The sequence below is a fragment of the Triplophysa rosa genome, linkage group LG4, assembly GCF_024868665.1.
Source record: "Triplophysa rosa linkage group LG4, Trosa_1v2, whole genome shotgun sequence".
Taxonomy (NCBI): Eukaryota; Metazoa; Chordata; class Actinopteri; order Cypriniformes; family Nemacheilidae; genus Triplophysa; species Triplophysa rosa.
Window position 1 is genome coordinate 29,836,887 of NC_079893.1, and position 20,998 is coordinate 29,857,884.

Consider the following 20,998-nt stretch of genomic DNA (forward strand, 5'->3'; position numbering starts at 1 on the left):
AATTTATTGTTTCATAGCATAATGGCATGGCAAGAAGCCTCAAAACAGCCTCTCAACACTGCAAAACGAAAAAGCGATAAAAAGAGAAATGTTGCAATTTAAACGGTACCATGACAGTTTGCTCGCAATGTAAGCCAAGCTACAAATGTGTGCGGTTCTGTGACAAATGAGTGGTTTGGTTTGTGTGGGGGAAAAAATGACATTCTGCTTACTGCGCAGTACAGCTGAGTTTATATCCATATCAAAATAAACCAGGGGAAAAATAATATCCACATCAAAATGATTTAAAAAAGGATGCCAGTTTAAAAGGATGAACAAGACATCTTCAGTGTTGGTTCAGTAATTCAAGCCAGTATTTCCTTCATCCACATCTTCCTCTTCTCAACAAAAACTACTCTCTTCCACCTCGCTGTACTTTCATCAATTATTCTTTTGGTTTGCCGACTAATTTAGACCAACTAGATCATGCAACACATTGGTGTTGTGGTGTTTACATCAGAGGCGTTCTTTGAATCTCAAATATGAGGCTGATCTCACTCACAAACGCTCGGAACATTGTGCTGGCTTTGTCTCCGTAGCCGCTCGGCTTCACTGATGTATTAATAACCAGATGAAACCCAAATCCGGTTATTGACAGATCAGTGTTTGTGTGTATGTACAGAACGGGAAACAGAAGCTACAGTATTTAAAAGTATCTCTCTTCTAGATCTCGCCTGACTCTCTCTCCTCGGAGCTAGAGCGCTGATCTCTCTCCAGCGAGACGGATCTCTCTCGCTCTTGGCTCATGACCGGTGTGGAGGGGGATCTCTCTTTCTCTATGTCCCGTCGTCCGTTATCTCTCCACTTCTCCTCTGGACCGCTCTCCCTCCCTCTTTCCTGAGACTGAGATTGTTCTTGATCTCTCGTGTGTGATGACCTGGAAAGAAAGAATTAAAGAAGGAATGAGTGTGCCAATTAAAGCCGAAGACATTTTTTTTCAATATCACACCACAAAAAGTTTTCCCCCCACTTTTAAAAGAATATAAAATCATTTTAACTTTAACTGTTTAACTGTAGATGTTAGTGAAACTAACGGGTACCTCTTCCTCTTGCTTCTATGCGAGTGGGAGCGAGAACGATGGTGTTCTTTGTGTCTGTGTTTCCTCTCTCTCTCCCTCTCTCCATCCTCGCGGTGTCGCCGAGAGCGATGAGAAGACGAGCTTCCTGCATCCCTGGAAAAGAGACGCACAGCATCATTTCAGTATATGTCATGAGACATGAAAATTGAGCTCATCGATATTGTTCGCCAAGAAATGAGAAATTACTTTAACAGAACATAACTGTCATCTAAGAGGGTTACCGACCTCCTACGGTCCCTCTCTCTGTCTCTCTCTCTCTCTCTTTCCCGCTCACGTTCATGCTCTCGGTCCTTGTCTCTCTCCATTTCCCCCTCTCTGGTTCGTTCCTCCTCCTTGTCTCTCTCCTCCCGTCTTCTCACCCGCATGCGCTCGTGTTTCTCCGCTACGATTTTCTGGAGACCACAACAGCGCGTCTGTGAGATCATGTGCAAGGCCACGATGACCGAGTTCTGCACGTCATTGACTTACCCTCAGTTTCTCTAATTTTTCACGGATTTCGATGAAACCTATATGTAACTTGCCCCCGAAGTGGTCGGCTAAGCGGCGGTCGTTGTCGTGGAGGCCGAGGTAGGCGGAGCAAACCTCACACACTCGCAGCTTCTGCTGCTGGAAGCTGGAGGCAGGCATGGAGTTGCGATATATGTCCTGCACACAAACGTTCAGTCAAGAACCATCTGAAGTACACAAATAAACTGTGGAAACCATGACGGGTGACCTCAACACTGACCTCTGCCTCTTTTTTCAGGGTGCGAGTCTTCTCTACCTTCTCCAGCAACTGTTGCGCCTCATCGACGTTCCCCTCGCTGCCCAACTGCTCCGCACGAGCCAGCAGCTTCCCGATCTCCTCGTTCAGCTCGTGCACTCGCTCCGCCTACATGGGAGCCGGTTAGCCAATCCCAACAGCCATCATTTACATATTAAAGTTTTACAAGATAAGTTCAATTTACCTTAGCGGCGACCTCCGCGCTGATCTCTTCCTGGGTTTCAACCAATCGCTTTTTAGCCAGTTCTGTTCTCCGGTCACAGTCTGCGATGAAGGACTGCAGGTGCTCCGTGGCCTGAGGAGAGACGCCACACTTTATTACATTTTTGCACAAACATTTAAAATATTGTGCTCAAGGTGTTACACTGTGGTTATATTTTAGACTAAAACTTGGGTAAATCCAGAATACTTAAGACAATGAAACCCTGATAAGAACAAATATGAAAGAGATATTCTGCTTGATTACATGTATATGGAAAGATATAACAGTTCTGTGGTCTGACAGGTTGGTTTAAAATCAGAATGTGAAGGGTTCATACTCACATCTAGTTCAAAGAAAAACTCCTGCTGTTTAGAGGCGATCTCAAAGTCTGCCCTCAAAGCAAGATCGTGAATTTTTACACACTCCCCCAAATCCATGCGCTGCGTACAAACACAGTTTCGAGACATCAGTGAAGATTGAAAACTTTGCAGGTCACATCACATGACTGAACGGACAAACCAATGAGCATTATATTAAATAAAGAGTAGTAAATATCATAACAGATGTTATGTCATAACAAAATTTTTATAAGGACACTTACAGTTCCAGACAGTATGTCGTGAGGACAGGACTCCAGCAGATGACTCTTACAAACACGCTCATCTGTAAATTTGATTCTCTGACGCATTGTGTCTCCTGAGGACACAAAAGAACAAAACATCCAAGTCAGATTATGAACATTAGGACTTCACATCAAACGACTCACTGAATCGTCACGTCATACTGATGTGAATTATGATTCTTAACGACTCTTGTTAAAATTAAAACATTTGAATAATTATTGAATGATTAAACTCTAATCGAATCAAGTAAGTAAAGTGAGGACCCTCAGAAAGTGAGTTCAAAGAAAGAACATGAATCAGATTGAATCACGCTTCCTATCAAGTCATAAGATTCATGAGCTTTTCCAAAAGCAACCAAATGTCACGACACTTTTAAAACAACGACGTCGTGTCACATAAATCATAAGATTACTTACACAGTATATCAGCATTTACCGCATAAATGCACAAAGTGACAAATCACTACAGACTGAATCCATCAAAAGTTTCGATTCACACAGTTTAAAATAAACTTTCGATTTGAGGTGAATGAAATAAAAAAGACTCACCATCTCTGCTAGTGCCCATCAGCTGGTCCAGCATGGCTCTCATCTGCGCCTGGGCCGACATCTTCACCTCTGTATCGATGTGGTTTTAAACTTATGAGTTAACGTGTTTATTTCGAGCTCGTTTATTTAACCTGTGCAACGGACTCCTCATGCAGCAGGCCTCGACAACACGGGCCGCCGAAACCGAGACGAACCCCCTCCTGTAAACTCACTAAAACTACCTCTATCCACACCCGCCTTCTTTATTTTAAATCCCTTCGAACTGTGGAGTTTATAGCTGAAATATATATTGCTATAGAGTTGAAAGTCAAGTCAGAGATCAGTGAGGAGGTCTCGTGCGTTAGCAACATTAGCTAACGTTAACGTAAACTGCCTCAGCGCCCCTGAATCCGCCTTATGTGCGCTTATATATAAGCCCTAACGTTGCTTTATCAATCCGCAGGTTAATATTCTGTGTCGTGATCCATTTTCGAAAACTTTTGACAGTGTTTATTTAATGTTGTTTTGTTTTTTGTATCTTTTTTCCCTCTCGGAATCGGACTTCCGACCCGCGCGATCAGCTACCGCTTAGTTACGCGCGGCGCGCGGTCCCGAGGAAGTGTCGCACAGCTTGAGCGCTGATTGGCCGAGCGGCCGGTGATGTCATGTAGGTGGCGCTGTTGCGGCGGGCCGTTGTGAGGCCATCGTCATCAATAAATGGATAAAAACGGCTGGGATGTTTAATGGAAATCTGCTTTAATGCTATTTTAGTTTCAGAACAATATATTATACAGTTAATTATTTTATTAGAAAAAATAATACTAAATAAGAGGGGTCTATATAAACCATTTTTGTCACATTTTTAAAGATGTTTAAATTATACACAAACCCATTGGAACAAATTAAGAACAATTAAGTGCTTTAAGTGTGTAAAGCCTTAATGACCCAGAAATGTATTTTTGTAATTTTATGCAGGCTAATGCTAATGTGACTTGTGCTTTAATAATAGCATTATTAATAGTATTAAAATGTAAGTGATTGTATATTTACTTATGTACGTATATGTTCGAATTCAGCCATATTTTTATGTTTTTTTTATGTTGATGCTCTTAGTTTGTATAATTGCTTCTAAATATATACTGACCAGCTATTTACACACATCAAATATACAATCAAATATTTAATATTATTATTAATGTATATTTGTTGATATTTCACACAATTCAACATTGTTTGGGACAGTGGCGTCTGGTGCACATTTTTTTTGAGGGGGCGCAACAAACCATTTGACATGTGATGTAAATGTATCATCACTGCTTAGCTAAAAAAAGTTGAACCATCAAAGCATATAATGGTGTTTAAAGATCCCATTCCCCGCGATCGCATTTTTTCAAACTTTAGTTAGTGTGTAATATTGCTATTATATCATAAATAATACCTGCAAACGGATAAAGCTCAAAGTTAAATGCCAAGCGAGATACTGTCTTTAACAGAATTCGCTTTTCAAGGACTACAGAGAACGGCTGGAATTGACTACAGCCCTCTTCCCGGGTAGACCTACATGATGTCACTATTCCGAGTTTTTGAAAAACCTCCGCCCAAAGGAATACGACAAAAAGGGGCGAGGCCTTCCTCAGAGAAGAGGAAGAGCCGCTGGAGTAGTGTTTGATTATCAGAGATTGTAAACATTTGACTGAGCAACCCGCTTAATTACTTTCACTTTCATCACAGTCCTACAGCTGGTAATAAGAATTCAGCTACACACATTCTAAGATAACCAACGGTCAAATAACAGCTTCCATGACTTTAACATCGGCTGTAAAAGCTGTTCTGTGTAACACACTGATATTGTGTGTGTGTGCGCATACCTCTAAAACACTTCTATGAAACGTCCTTTGAAGTCCTGCTTGCAATCTCCTAGTCAATCTGCTTGTTTCATTATCCAACTCGGGTCCAATATAAAAAGGCAAAACTAACGCTTCTGTTATTAGTGTCAATTAAAGGAGAGGTTGTTCGAATGGTTTTACTAGATGCGAAATAAGTCTCTGGTGTCCCCAGAGTGTGTATGTGAAGTTTTAGCTCAAAATACCCAGCGGATCATTTATTATAGAATGTTGAAGTTGCCCGTTTTTGAGTGCGTGTAAAAACGCACCGATTTGCTTGTATCTCTTTAAATGTTAATGAGCTTTTCGTCCCAGCCCCTCTCCAGAGGAGGGCGGAGTTTCAGGAACTCGTGCTTATGCGTAAAGTTACCGGCCAAAACAAAACATCAAAATGTCAGTAATTGTTAGTGGTGTTCAGCCCTATATGTACGAACCGGAGTCTGACACTGATGGAGATCGACACAAGAAGTGACAACCTTAAGAATTGAACAGGACGTTTCCGAATGGTTAGTTGTAATTTTGCAGTTATTGTGAAATAAACGTTCGTCAAGTGATCGATAAGCATTAGCATGGTCCGTCATGATAATGTATAAATCGCTGTGCAGGTGCTCGTGTGGGAATTGCAGTAAAATGCCTACAGAGCCAGAGAATAAATGCTGCATGGAGGTCGAGCAGGTATAATTTAGCGTTACTACAGTTATACTACGCTTTCAACGTTGTTCTATCATGTACTGTCACACTTACTTTACGTATTGTTTACGATAAGCCCGACAGCATGTGAGGGCAGCGTCAATAAATACAGTTAGACGCTGTACTTCTATTGTTAGCAACATGACCAAAATAGCGCGATAACAAGCCCATTAAGAGTGGCAATTTTGAAAGACTAATCAGCAACAATATGAGGTGTGATACTTAACGTTACGGCTTCTGCTGGATATGAGGACTGGGCACGAAGTGTTTAATTGCTCCCGGTTTCAGTAGCAACCTCGTTGAAAGTCCAGCGTTGTACTGGCCCTCATTCGTGAAGCAGTCCGGCGTGAAATGATTGGCGGAAACGTGAAATACTTTACCGATTCTCAGCGGGACATTGCCTTCATAAATGAAATTGAACCATGCTGTTCTCTATAACTCTGCTTGCGGGATTCTATGGAGACAGTTATGCTGGTCGGTACATCCTAATACAGAACAACTGTAGTTCCCTCCGTGGCGCAGACATTGTGTAGCTCCAGTGACGATCTAACGATGGCGACTGTTGTACTTCCCACATGGGACTGTGTCTAAGCAAATAGGGCAGATCGTCACCACTGCTGGGCGGGCTTTGCCGTTGAGTGACGACATTAACGGCAGAATTCAATCTTTGCTTTTACCAACAGGGTTTTTGAATTAAGCAAATTATTAAAAAAGGAGTGAGCACATTTTTTTACTGTTTAGACTGCTTGATTACAGACACTGCACAAGTATTAATGTTTTAACACATTATATAAGTGAATTTTTCAAAACATGTGCCCTTTAATATAACCGGTCTGACCCATCCGGTCCGGTGTCATTTCCCTCGCCATAGTAGAAAAAACGCGATCTCTAACAAAGATTGACGTTTGCGTATGTACAAGCAGACCTCCGTTACACTTCGAACTAGCCGCATGTTTTTAACTGATGAAGTGAAGTTGACGCCATTGTTACTGTTTATTGCTCAAAGCCAAAGCTTATACACGTGCACTGAGAGGGGCACCGACCAATCACAACAGCTTGAGGAGCGGAACTCGCTGATATGGTATGGGTGGGACATCTTCACACACGCGCGGGGAACCAATCACGACAGACCTGATCATCTTTACCAATCAGAGCGTTTCGGAAGGCGGGACTTTGAAGAAACCGGAAGAACAGTCGTTTTGTGAGAAGAGAGACAGTGCTTCTTCACAGCCTTTTACAATGCCCCATACACAATGCTTTACTGCCCCCTGCTGGACAAATCTCAATATCCACATACAACAGTTGGTGGCGGAATATTTTGTATTTTGTATAAAAAATACAAGACTAACCCCTCCCCCAACCCAAACCCTAAACCTAACTCAAGTGGGCAGCACAATCTGATGGTTTTAATAATTGGTGACATAAATAGAAACTGTAGTGCTCGCAGTGGTTTAGAGAGATTTCTGAAATTAAAATACAAGAATAGGCATAATTACTATTTTTGTATCAATGTAAAGATATTTTTGTTGCCAAGTGTTTATTGGTTGAAACTTTTATTATGCCATGTTGGCCGTAACTTCACGTTGCATTGAACTTCCGGTGGACTAAAACGTGCTTTGCTCATAAAAAACTTTCCGTTTCGTTTTATTGTATATTCATTTGATGCATTTTGACAAATTGTAACAAAACTTTAAACTACGATGAAAATTTAAGTTTTAATAGTGTTTTACTGTCTCTATCTCCTGCCATCCTTAATCACCGCGTGAAAATCCAGCCTACTTGCGGCCTAAGATCCTCCCACTTGCCGTTTGTGGCGTTAACCCCTCCCACCTGCAGCGATCACTGCTTGACTACCGTGACGACGTTCTGACGCGAGCCAACTGACCCTTCGCAAGCCGTTTGATTGACAGGCGATCTGACCAATCATAACGCCGATAGTGTGCCCCCGTGAGTGTCCGCCATTTTGTCCGACAAACAAAGACGTCCGACAAACCAGACGTAGTACAGTTACATCGGCGATTAACCTGAAAAATGGTGAAAAGGTGCTCGTATGGGACTTGCAACTCAGACAGTAGGTACCCAGAAAGGCTGGGCAAAATACTATTTCATCCGTTCCCCAAACCTGCCACAAACCTGGAGAAGTGTATGAAATGGATACGTTTGTGTGGACGGCCGCACCATCAACTGAGTTTGGACAAGCTGAAAATTCATTCCACAGCCAAACACATCTATGTATGTTCAAAGGTAACACAATTATATATACTGCACATTTTTAACTGTGTAGTACAATGTTTTTTATTTTGAACATGTTTTACAAGATGTTTATAAGTTAGAAGTCGTAATCGGAGAAATGTATTAAAAGCGTAACATAACTAGCCTAAAACAGTTTTGCCTGACATTTCTGTGTTCTGTCCTGTATTCATTTACTTTTAAGATAATTAAGGCGCAATTTAGGGTGACCAAGGTTATTCCTCTGTCATTAAACTCCAGCACTTCGTTGACGGCCGGCCGACACCCCATCACCCTGATCCTCTGCCAGCGTTGACATATGACGTTACACCTGCGAGACGACCGCATAAACTGCGAATGGTGTCAGTGCCACGAAAGAAAAGACAACGAGTTGACAGCATCAAGTATTTCTCTAAAAGAACAAGCAAATAATTACAATGCACTGTTTTTATTTTATACATGACATGACAAATTACAATCACTTTAAATTTCATAACCTGCTAAGCATATTATTTTTTACAGAGTTGAGTGTGATCTACAAGGCGTTTCCATGGATATTACGGGAGAGAGGGCATCAGAATCATTAATGGAGGATACTACTACAGAGGGGAGCACTATGGTCATTAAAATGGGTATGTGTTTTGTTGCAGTGATCTCTCTCTAACCACACAGGGCTGGTAGGAAATGCTCAAAAAAGTACCAGTCTAGTTTCGTTTTTATTTCTGCATCAAAGTTAATGCTCTCCAGATGGTAGTCATTGTCATATTTTACAAAAAAATCACACCATGGCATTCCATCTGTCCTATAACCTAGTAATAATACTCATGATTATTTCTCAGAGTGTGGGTGTCCCCACTGTGCTTTTGGAGGTATTTACAACCCGTGTAGCTGTACTGGTCTGGGCACTTTATTTCTAGAAGTCCATAGCTTTTGTCGTGGCCGCACTGAAGGACTTTCCTGTCAGGAGATTTACCTAAGTGGGTTGCATTGGGATTAATTACAAAGCCACACATTGGTTTCCTGTGACTTAAGAGTATCCGGCTGCAGCAACTGGCTCAAGCTCCAGGCCTCGCTTCATCGCTGTGGTTTGATGTGTCTTCTTCCTCAGCATGCTGGTGGCAAGCTGCTCGTAGTCTGCTTTCCTGGAGTATATTCTCTTGAAAGAGGATGAAGTAAGACGAGGAGAGCGGACACAATGCCAGATGTTGTTGATGCTCTGTTGTCTGGTTTCAGAGTTTGAGATCAACTTTGGCATTTTTGTTAGGACTGTATAGAAAGTGCTTGGCTGTGATGGCAAAGGGAATACTGAAAAATCATCAGATTCCGTAGGGTTTGATAGGGAGGATCTAAGCCACATGTTGTCCAATAATAGGAGCTGCACGCACGCACGCACGCACGCACGCACGCACGCACGCACGCACGCACGCACACACACACACACAACTAAAGAAACAAATATTGCAATGTTTGTAAGTTATTTACATTGTGTTTATGTTAATAAAACACTATTTCTAATCATTTCATTCTTACGTTTACAGAGTGCACAGATGACCAACCCCAGATGAGAGAAAACCAAGAGGAAGTAGAAAAACTGAAGGCTCTTCTTGCTCAAAAAGAACAAGAAAATGACCTGCTAAGGGAGAAAATACAAACTTGTCAGGCTCCTTACCCACTAACACCAGAGACTATAAATAACAGCAGTGTCCCTAACTACTTTAGATACTGCACTGGGTTCACTTACGATGAGTTCAACAAGCTGTGCAGATTTTTAAGACTACCAGATAGTGAAACAGTCACACAAACGCACATCCCCTTGAACTGTGATAAACTGGACAGGCACACCCGCCATATGCCTCTACGTCAGGAGTTTCTACTAGTGCTTATCAGACTAAGACAAAACTTTGACCTCGAAGAGCTTGCTTTCAAATTTCAAATTGATATACAAAGCGTTAGCACTTTATTCAGTTTGTGGATCGATTTCATGTATGACAGGCTAGGTGTGTCTGTCTGGCCCCACAGGGACATCATAACAAAAAACATGCCAGACGACTACAAAGCAGAATTTCCGACATCTTTTGCAATTCTTGACTGCACAGAGATAAAGATAGAGAAGCCCAGCTCGTTGTTAGTGCAATGTGAGATTTATTCTAACTATAAGTCTACGAACACACTGAAGTCTCTGATAGTCTGTGATCCTCGTGGCTCCATTATGTTTGCGTCTGCACTTTACACAGGATCGACATCTGACCAAGAGATATTTAGAGAGTGCAAAATCAAAGATTTACTGAAAGGTCTGCTTCAGTGTGGCTACCTTAAGAGAGGTGATGGGCTCATGGTGGATAAAGGGTTTCTCATTGAGAAAGACGCGAAGGAGCTTGGCCTTAAATTAAACATTCCTCCGTTTGCAAAGTCAAGTCTTCGAATGCCCGTCTCGGATGTTGAGATAACAAAGAAAATAGCCAAACATCGAGTGCACGTAGGAAGAGCAATAGCCAAAGTAAAACAATTTAAAATAGTATCTGGCAGGATCCCTAATTCCATGTTAGTAAATATAAACGAGATATGGTTCGTGGTGTGTATGTTGTCTAATTTCCAACAACACATCATTCAGACATAGGCTGCTGAAGAAACCACAAAGGGACAGCAAAGTACTGCAGTTAAAGATGCAGGGATAGTTCGCCCCAAAATTAAAACGGTGTCATTTACTTACCATTATGTTGTACCAAACCTATATCAGTTTGTTTCTTAAGTTTAACACAAAAGAAGATATTTGAATGCTGGTAACTAGGCAGTTAACTTGTATGGCCATGATTTCTGTCTGCCTATCACACAAGTTATTTGAAAAAAATATTTTGTATCCCATCTTTAACCTTCCAAACTTGTAGTCTTTTACACTTGTGTTAACGTAAATGTTTTTCTATTGTAATGATCTGTGGATGTACAATATACAAAATTCATGTGTCATAAAAGTCCAGATACAGTTTGGTATTTCTATCCTTCTTTTGTAATTTAGTCTTTTTTTCTTCTTTATGTGCCTTGCTTAATACTTGTTTATGTCGATTTATCTATGCCATTGTAGATGTATATTATATGCAATATGTTCAATAAAAAAAAGAAAAAAAGTTTAGCCATCTAAAAAAAAACACTGCGCTTCTTCACAGCCTTTTACAATGCCACATACAAAATGCGTTACTGCCCCCTGCTGGACTAATATCAATATCCACATACAACAGTTGGTGGCGGAATATTTTGTATAATAAAAAATACAAGACTAACCCCGTTCCCCAACCCAAAACTCACGTGAAAGGGAAGCACAATCTGATGGTTGCACAAAATGTCAGAACGTAGTGAATGATCATTTTAATAATTGGTAACATAACTAGAAACGACAGTGCTCGCAGTGGTTAAGAGATATTGTAACGTAAAAAACTACGATGAAAAAAGGCCTACTTGTGGCCTAAGCACCTCCCACTTGCTGTTTGTGGTATTAACTCCTCCCACCTGTAGTTCTCCGGGCTGAAGCGATCACTACTTGCACCTGCCTGCCAAAAGTTTGTGTACCTACATAAGAACTCATTTGTCCGACGCCCAGGACGTAGAATATGTATGTACTGTCACAGAAATGAACCAAATACAATTTTAAATAATACTTTTAATTACACAACTACCAGGCGAATATAATGTGAATAAATCAGTTTATTTCAAAATTATTTTGCAATTTATAAATATGCGCTTAACAATCTTCTTCTCTTGATAACTTGGTTGGGCGGCGCCCCTGCGCCCTCTATTGACCAGCCGCCACTCTGTTTGAATATGAATAAATAAAACGGACACAGTTTTTGGTTCTCTCTGTTTATTGTACCGATGTGATAGAGACAATTCAATTTATGTATGTTGTATAGAGCATTATATTTATATGTATAAAAAACATCCAGCCTAATAGTTTTTCTTCAGCTATTTCCACAGAATACAAAATAAACCAGGTTGTGATGATCAGTTAAGAGCAGTAAGAACAGAAACACAAAGAGGTCCTCTCAGACTGACATCGGTCCACCGATCACAAAGTCACAGTCACATTGTCGTTTTGGCACCAGGTGTTGTGAGACGTTCATCTCACCACACTAAAGCACATAAAAAAAGATATGAGCGAACTGAAACTTTCTGAGGCAGTTAATAGAGCCGAAACCTTTAGCATGCAACCTCCTGAACTCGGATTGTCTGGCATCAGCTTAACCTCAAGAAAACAGCCTATCTATTGCTTCTCATCTGTGATGTGTGAGCTTCTTTTCAACGCATTACAATCTTTTTTTGATAATGCCAAGATTATATTATATGCGGGTTAACAGCTTCGGCATACCATAAGTGTTTCAAAGCCAGACTGAACCAAACTAATCCTTCGCTTTACTTGAATAGTTTTCTGCCAATTGTTAAACATTCTATTAAATCAGTAGATTTTAGATGTCAAACTAGAATTTGTCCATCCCTTCGAGCGCAGAGTGGCCTGTCCTGTCTATAGAGGGCCTCTCAATAAAAGCTTTTAAACAGTATCATCACCAAGAATCACAATTTATGGTTATAGTGTATAAATATACATAAAACACAGTTAAAAAAATCAACAATGATGCAAAATCAAACTAAACCTTGTACCTTCAGGACACTACACATCTATACACGAATGATCTATTACAATGCTACATTTAATGCATACAACTTATGCATTCATCTCTAAAATAACTCTTATATTTCCATATTGATAGCTTCGGTCCTAAACTCAAACTCATCTGTCAAAAAAAAAGATGTTTTTCTTCCGAGCTGTTTTATGTTAAACTATAGATTTGAAGTGATTGAAGAAAAATAAACGGACACATTTACAGCTGCTCCGAGTGTTTTGATGCTACATCTCTTTTTGTTAGACAGATTAAACCATAAAAGTAAGTATGTGCATTTAAAATCACACCGCTATTAACGAAACATTAAGAAGTGCAGATAGTCCAATGATAAATTCTGTTTCTTAGACTTATATGATCGTGGTGCTGAGAGCCTAAGGTGGAAGCAAAGCTCTAAGGGGGGGCGTCGCTCTGTCTTAGTCAGCCAATCAGACATCAGTGGGCGTGGTGCTTTTGCTGGTCTCCTAAGGCAGTGAGGAATTCGCCTCGTTACATTCAGTAACACAGAGCATACGCCCTCACCACAACACTGATCCCGGATCAGATCTGCACCCAAGCGCACAGCCGGCTATACTGTATGAGGTTCTGATCAAACATCAGTCCTGTGTGCCCTCTATGAGCTGCTATAAAAGCACACCCAGGCTTGTGTGTGTGTGTGTGTGTGTGTGTGTGTGTGTGTGAGCTATTGTGGCGAATAAATACAACACAGGACTACATCACACACTACAAAACAAAGTGGAAGTACTATTAGAGGAGTTTAGATCTAATGAGGTATTGACTAACGTCTAGCTCCATAGCACCATTTCTTCTCTACGCTGGAATCAAATACAAGTACCTAAATACATAGTTATACTTAATATTTTACTTTGACCTGTGAAGAACTTTACCTATGAAAGGTGTTATACAAATGCAACGTTTCACTAGATTTAAAGGAATGTTAAAGGTTTAGTGAAGCTTATTCTCTATGGACAGCATTTGTAGCATTACGTCCATCCATTCAGTTAACAAAAAGTCAAATTTACAGTAATGCATATGGAATTATAACGGAAGGACACAGGACCAAGCAATAGACAATACAAACTGAAGTTTTGAAAGTTTAACCCTAACCGTGAAATAGATTACTAATAACATTTGTGTAGATTTAGGTCACAGTTTTTTTTTAAAAGTAAAACACAAACTTTCATAACTTTCAATATAACTTTTCCACAGCGCTACATATACAGTGTGTACATCTTCAAGAATTATGTAATTCTCATGCAATACGTGTTTGTAAGGTTCTAAAAAGAGAAGTTAAAATACTAAAAATAAAATAAAAAAGGATTTGTAACACTTGCCACGCAGACTTGCATTGTAAGTGCAATACTGTGAACGTGATTTATGTTTGCTCTTGCCAACTGAGAACTCAAAGTTGAACCTAGAACATTCCTTTAAATTCAGATGATTGATTCACAACTTACTGACTTAACCCATGAAACTCAAATAACAGCGGTGCAACGATCTTTCCATAGATGCAGACTGAGGGCAAAGTGCTGCATCGGTACTGACAACTCTCTGGATGTTTTCTTCACTCATTTGCGGCTTTCAAAACACTCTAAAAATGTTAATATAACATTTGGGTTCAGTAACGCGTTCGGCACTTCTCTTAAAAGATTTGGCGTTTCGATTAGCGTTATGCTAACGTACTAAATCGTACATATGTACACTAAAGGACAGCCCTTATTTAAAATGAGTTAAGCTTATCTATTACCCTAAATAACCAAGAGTCTGACCTTCAAGGGAAACTAATTCAACAGTGAACCGTTCTAAAAGTCAAGACAGTTTTGAAATATTACAATCATTTTAATAACTTTGTTTAATGGTTGTCCACCATTTACCATCTTTGCGAAGAGTGAATCTTACAATTACATGCAGAGGTCACATTAAATGCTAAATCGGAAGAAAGGAAATTATATTTTACAAAAAGTAAAATGGATCTTTTGTACTGTAAAATTTTCACACTGGAAGAAAAACATTTTTTTAAATGTTTGTCAGTACAAATATAATTTTTTAAAATGAAGACATTACGTTTTGTATTCTGAAACCAATTCTCCAAATTATATAGGATTATGCTTAAAATAAGAAAATGTTTATTGAACTGAAGTCAAAACTTGACTTAAGTAGTTTCAGACCCCACCAGCAGAGAGATATACAGTATATATATTTTTTTTTTCCAAAAGGCTTAACAATAAAAATAATAAAATTATTCTCTAACAATAAAACAAAACAAAATTTCACTGTAAAATGTATAATTCTTGCCTTTCCTTTTTAGTTAAAATACAACCTGGAAATGTCTCCGACATGCTTTCACCTTGATACACTTTCTATTAAAAACTGGAGCTAAAACCGAAACGTGGAAAGGTTCGCGAGTTATAAAAACCCTGACAAAGAAATGAGGTTTCACAACATTTCAGACAAAAACATGAGATGATGCCGCATGAGCTGTACAGACAGAGAGGAGATTGTGTGTGTGTGTGTTTGCGTGTGTGTGTTTACAAGCATCCCTGGGTTGTACTTTTGTGTAACACTTTTGTTATTCCACTTGACGTCGTAAGTGTTAAATTGAATCGAACGTGCGTGTACCTTGTTAACGCCTTGGTGCTGACGCTTGTGTGTGTAATTAAAGGTGCCGCTTCCACCAGAACGAGGTGAAAACATTACAAGAGAGATGAGAGAGCTGAGTGGTGCTTGAGGTGCGGTAATACACCCGTTCCTGCGGGGGCGCTGTGGCCTTACAGGGCGGTGAGTCTGCCCGTCAGAGCAGCCTGGAGTTCAGACGGCAGGAACACGCCGAGCTCGGTGATGATGCCCCCTGTGATGAGCTGGTGAGGGGTTACGTCAAACGCTGGGTTCCACACATCGATACCTGCGGCCACAGACAAAGAGAGAATCGGGATATTTATTTCTAACTTTATTGGGAACTATTTATACTGTTTTACTAGCAGGCAATTTGTCTGACACGTTATGGTTTCTTTTCACATAAATTCATATTTCTGAAACGTTATTATATGAAGATGTTCCCCTGTGCTGATTGTTCCCATGGCAAATTCTAAGTTTGTCCCTTGTGAGTCACACGGGAGAGTTCATGGGAGTTGAGATGTGATCAGTCAGTTAACGCCGTCGCTCCCTCGAGACACCAGCAGCTATTAAACCTCAGCATTAATTAATCTGATGCTTCTGGCTCTAGTCTCTCGCACCCCCCTCATGTAGTATCATTACTCCCTCGCCCTCGGTCTCATATCAGAAGAGTTTAATTAGAAGCAGCTCCTCTTTTAAAAATCACACTTAAACCCCGCAGTCACACACACACACACTTATCGCCTTTTGTCTCACTTTCTCACGCCATCCTTACGAAAAAGCTTTGAACGTTCAAACCAGAGGAAAAAACTGATGGTTACAGTTTTATACACACAATCTAAAATTAACCTTTTTTTAACTTAAGAAAATGTTGCGTTTGTATAGGAAGAGTTGTGTGTTTGCGAATTGATGTTTTGTACAAATAAGGTAATACGATAAACAGTGATGTCACAATATTATTGCAATAACTATTGAATTAAAAAAAAAAAAATCAGTCAAATTCATATTCAATTTTGTTGATTTTTCTTTTTTGGCCAATGAATCATACAATTTTAACATAATATAAATAATCAAAATTTTGTCAGTATCGTCGCGAGCATAGACTCGATGGGTGCTGACATGTTACGCAAAAACGTCAGTTTGGAGCCTGGGCATGCGCAGAATGAATCGTCAGTGAAGCCAGAATCTGCGCAGTAGCGAGCACGAAGTGCAGCGCGGCATCAAGGTCCTGCCCATATTCCCTGATGACTCAATCGTAAATTAAGAAATTATGTTACCGCACCCCTACAGCAGCTTCACTTTTTAGGACGTGTGTGGCACCCCTGGTTGCGAGTCTGCGACACCCCTAGTGGTCAATTATTATTACTATAAAAAACGTTATTTTATTTTATTTATTTTTATTTGTTAACAATTTATACAAAGAACGTATACAAAATGGTTATACGTTTCAACTTTTTGTAATGAAACGTCTCAAAAAGTAACTAGCCAACCAGCTTACACCATATTTATTAGCATAATGTTGGTTTCTTACCGGGCGCTGCTACAGGAACTCCATTGATGCTTGTGAGTTCCTCAGGTGGACGTTCCTCGATCACGATGTCACGGCCACTTTCCAAACTCAAATCGCAGGACGTGCTGGGCGCCGCTACATAGAACGGTACCCCATGATGCTTTGCGGCGATGGCCAACTGATATGTTCCCACTTTGTTCGCCGTATCGCCGTTGGCGACGACCCTGTCTGCTCCGACAACAACAGCTGCACACAGGAGAATTATCGTGTTAGAGATACACTTTAATAAAAAAAGGAAATGCCACCAAACCCACTTGGTTACCTGTGATTCCTTTTTCCCTCATGGCGAGCGCCGCCATGCTGTCTGTGATGAGGGTGGCCGGGAATCCCTCGGCGACGGCCTCGTACGCCGTCAGCCTGGCCCCCTGGTTATAGGGCCTCGTCTCCGTGCAGTACAAACGCTTCAAACGGCCGAGTGAGTGCAGCGACCGTACCACTCCTGAAACACACGCACGAGTCATGACGATAATATCGGTATCAGTCATTTTTTAATTATGACGCAGATATACACATGCACACTAACCGAGAGCTGTGCCGTATCCCGCTGTGGCCAGACTCCCGGTGTTACAGTGCGTGAGGATTGTGACGGAGTCTCGTGGAACTCCAGACAGAATGTGCTGCGCGCCGTAGTTGCCGATTTTTTTGTTGTCGTTCACGTCTCGCTCCAGCATCTCCTCAATCCAGCCAATCACACTGCAGCAGGGGCGTGGCCAAAAGAGACAGGTCATTAGAAAATAAAAATGCTGACTCCAGGTATACAGATTCAAGGTAAAACGTCTAGTTTTTCACTATTATCATTTTAATAACGTTTAGTAGGCCTTTTTAATATCCAGCCAAATTTAATATTCTTCTGATATAATAAAATGCATTTTTATTATTGGATATTATGTCTGTATTCTGCAATAGTACATAATACACAGTGGCCCTTAAAAGTCTTTGTTTTCACCTACAAACTTCTTATGGTTTAACGCTTAGCATTAAAATATCTATTTTTTCATTTTAAATTTGAGATACCATGTTGCTTTTAAGTCGCTTTTGATAAAACTGTCTTGTTTAATGACTAAATCAAAGCCATTTGCTTGAATATCTTCTTATGCCAAGACATTCATTGTTTTTAAGCATTTTTAGGCACGCTGTACTTCTGTCAGTATTTCTATACGTCTATAGTTTTCATATCATGACATCATTCGCACCTGTCTCTCAGTTGTTCTGTGTTCTTCTCCATGCTCTCGTTCTCCGTGAACTCCATCAGCTCGCGGGCGGCTCGGCCCATGTTGACCGCCGTGGGCCGCGCGGACGTCAGGTGGCACAGAGAGTCCCTGATAAAGGAAACGAGGTCGTCACCTCCGGCGCCCGCCCGCAGTTCCACCGCCAGGCTCAAGCACCCCACGATGGCGATAGCGGGAGCACCGCGCACCTGCAGGGTGAAAGGTCACGTGACAGGGAATCAGAACGGCAGGACATGAAAGATTTCTTGTTTATTCACGCACGTGACGCTCTTAAAGGTCATGGGTTTGAATAAATGTGCACACATCTGTTACATGTCTGAAACCAGATGAACAGGATGCAAACCTGATTCAAACTAAATATGAAATACTTCAGTATAGATATTATAACATTTTGATAAATTCTGTTATTTTTCTGTTAAATCAACTTACAGCTCAAATAATAAACAAATTTGCTAAATATACAGCAAGACACAGACAGAGCAGCTGATAAAGCTTAACTTGTGTCAAACCCAGAAAAATCTGTTAAAGGGGTCATATGGCGCGAATACGTGTTTTTCTGTGTCTTTGGTGTGTTAGAAGATGCCAATGAATGTATTAGACACGTAAAATTGCAAAAATGAACATCTTTTGTTGTCGAAACAAAAGATGCAATGGTTAACTGGCCAATCATAGCACACATCGCTTTTCAGAGCGATGAGCTTTGTAAAAAATCTGCGCATTTCAGAGAGGCGGGGCAAAGAGGAGATACAAACATGCACGGTGTGTCCAAAATACAGCGTTTTTGAACCTTAAAGCGTGTTTTAGCCGTGTCATATGACCCCTTTAAGGCTGCACAGAGACGCAGTTAAGCATAGTGAAACTCATCCATTCTGGAGCTTAAGACCAGACCACAACATTTCGAGGGTAGTCTCTATTGAATTCAGTAGACATTAAGAAAATCACATTAATTTTCAATAAAATTACTTTATAGCAATGAGTGTCCAGACCACCATCATGACACCATTCATGCTGAGATCAGTCTGACGCATTATGACATCATTTCAAAAAATCTACCTGGCCAAGTGACTATGATGTCATAATGGCATCTGACAATAGCACGGCATCACTCAAAAAAACTCTGACATTCATAATACATTCCTTCACTAGGGTCTCTTTGGTTAATGTCAGAGAAACATTTTCCCTCAGATGAATGAGATGGCTGTCTCTGCGGCGTACGTGAAGCGCTTGAGCGTGATTGTCATTTCCTGTCCATTAGTAAAGATCTCACGACGGTGACGGCGTTTGGCACGGGACCAAGACCCCTGAATTCCAGATTGATCAATAATTCATGCCAGATATTTGCAGTAACGACTATTAATGAGTCGTAGCCGGAAGACCATCATCCCCAAAACATTCATTATACGCCGGATTAATCGAGAACGGGCTGGGAAAGAAACCTGGAGGTTATGGAAATGTAACAATACATTTATGATGTCACAATGTGCGTCTGCATGTGTTCTTAAACAGAACAAAGTGGTCAGACTGTGCGTAAACTTGACTGGCAAGACTGTTTGGCATACATCGGAAAAAAGGCATTAATACACAAAACCGTGACAAATGAAAGAGAATTTGTTTGTGATTTATGACTAAATGTACAATTCCAGAGCAAACCCAGACGTTACTTATACAGTTATTGTTCAATTTTTCTTGTTGGAAAAACAATTTCCTATTATTAAAGGACGGTTTGTTTTCGTTGTCCATGAAACAAAATTCTTGGAACCAAATATTGTTTACACATGTCACCATTTTGTTTTAGTGTCTTCAGTCATGAGCATTTGAGACATCATGTCAAGTTTATACGTTAAAACTTTACAATAAGGTTCCTTTTGTTACCATTAGTTAATCCATCTGCAACATAATTCTACAGCGCTCATTGACGTTTATCATCGTTTGTTAACACAAATGCCGTCATTCATTGTTCTTTCTTGTTCAATGTGCATTAACAAATAAAAACGAGAAAAACTTTTGATTTAGACGCGACGCAACGATCGCGACGCGTGTGTACACAGACCAACAATAAACGTCCAGACGCACACAGACACTTGACACAGTTAACGTTAATGACATGCGGCATCATTCCAGTGCATCTGCACGCGACTTATTAACGTAAACGGTATTATTACATTACACTATATAAACAACCAGTCATCCAATAGGGATTTCACACCAAGCGCACATTATGAAGATAACACACGAACGCGAACAAAAGCGCGACCCCCTGCTCTAGTTTGACACAAAGGAACCGCCGCGAGATCGACGCGTTGCGATCTCGCGGCGCGCCGACGTACGCGAACGGAACCGGGCAGAGGTTCCGTCGGGCCCGTCTTACCTTCATACTCTTGATGGCCTCATATCCGTCCCGCACCGACCGGACCTCCTCGTACACGGTCTCGTGCGGCAGCAGCAGCTGGTTGAGGATCTGCAGAGACCCGGAGCGGTACCGGATCGCTTCCAGCGTCATGACCCGTATGAGATGCGGTTGAAGATATCGTGCGGCGGGTTTCGTTCGTTCGGCCGGCGTCCCGTGGGTTCGGGGTGTGTTGAAAACGAGGAGAAACGGTGTGGGCGTAGTTTAAAGGCCTCCGCCGACAGAATGAAACGCGAGCACGGAACCGCGTGTTCGCTCCGGCAGCAAGCCCCGCCCATGTAGTCACGCCTACTCCTGTCAGTCACTCTTCGGCAGAGACGCTCGCGCGCTTGAGGCGAATTGAGTGTTTTATTAGAAGTGCGGCAAGTTATTAAGAAAAAATAAGAAGTTTTGAACTTATCCAAAGAGAAGCAGCTCAAAAACACACACACCGAAAAAAAAACCAGTCAGGGCTATTTAATGAGTTTGATGTTTTAA

General features: G+C 40.9%; 3 protein-coding genes across 4 annotated transcripts; 1 reads left to right on the forward strand and 2 right to left on the reverse strand.

Moving 5' to 3' along the window:
* Window positions 1–3: 3 nt before the first annotated feature.
* Window positions 4–6,794, reverse strand: zgc:158803 (LUC7 domain-containing protein). The gene is made up of 9 exons (XM_057332041.1): window positions 3,255–6,794; window positions 2,685–2,779; window positions 2,425–2,523; window positions 2,066–2,176; window positions 1,846–1,989; window positions 1,587–1,763; window positions 1,344–1,510; window positions 1,080–1,211; window positions 4–916 (listed from the first exon to the last, which is right to left on the reverse strand). Exons 1-9 carry the CDS (start codon window positions 3,313–3,315, stop codon window positions 703–705), a joined length of 1,200 nt encoding a protein of 399 aa, XP_057188024.1. The 5' UTR covers window positions 3,316–6,794; the 3' UTR covers window positions 4–702.
* Window positions 6,795–7,416: 622 nt separating this feature from the next.
* LOC130553195 (uncharacterized) lies at window positions 7,417–11,264 on the forward strand. Of its 2 annotated transcripts, none has more exons than XM_057332013.1 (4): window positions 7,417–8,050; window positions 8,297–8,439; window positions 8,558–8,667; window positions 9,574–11,264. In XM_057332013.1, the coding sequence occupies exons 1-4, from the start codon at window positions 7,838–7,840 to the stop codon at window positions 10,650–10,652; spliced, it is 1,545 nt and encodes a 514-aa protein (XP_057187996.1). In that variant the 5' UTR covers window positions 7,417–7,837; the 3' UTR covers window positions 10,653–11,264. The 2 variants fall into 2 exon arrangements, with proteins under 2 accessions (XP_057187996.1, XP_057187997.1); XM_057332014.1 differs by having other exon boundaries at window positions 7,417–8,038.
* Window positions 11,265–11,853: 589 nt separating this feature from the next.
* On the reverse strand, window positions 11,854–20,790 carry mri1 (methylthioribose-1-phosphate isomerase 1). Its single transcript, XM_057332049.1, has 6 exons — window positions 20,483–20,790; window positions 18,079–18,302; window positions 17,409–17,578; window positions 17,148–17,324; window positions 16,847–17,071; window positions 11,854–15,604 (listed from the first exon to the last, which is right to left on the reverse strand). Exons 1-6 carry the CDS (start codon window positions 20,612–20,614, stop codon window positions 15,471–15,473), a joined length of 1,062 nt encoding a protein of 353 aa, XP_057188032.1. The 5' UTR covers window positions 20,615–20,790; the 3' UTR covers window positions 11,854–15,470.
* Window positions 20,791–20,998: the final 208 nt, after the last annotated feature.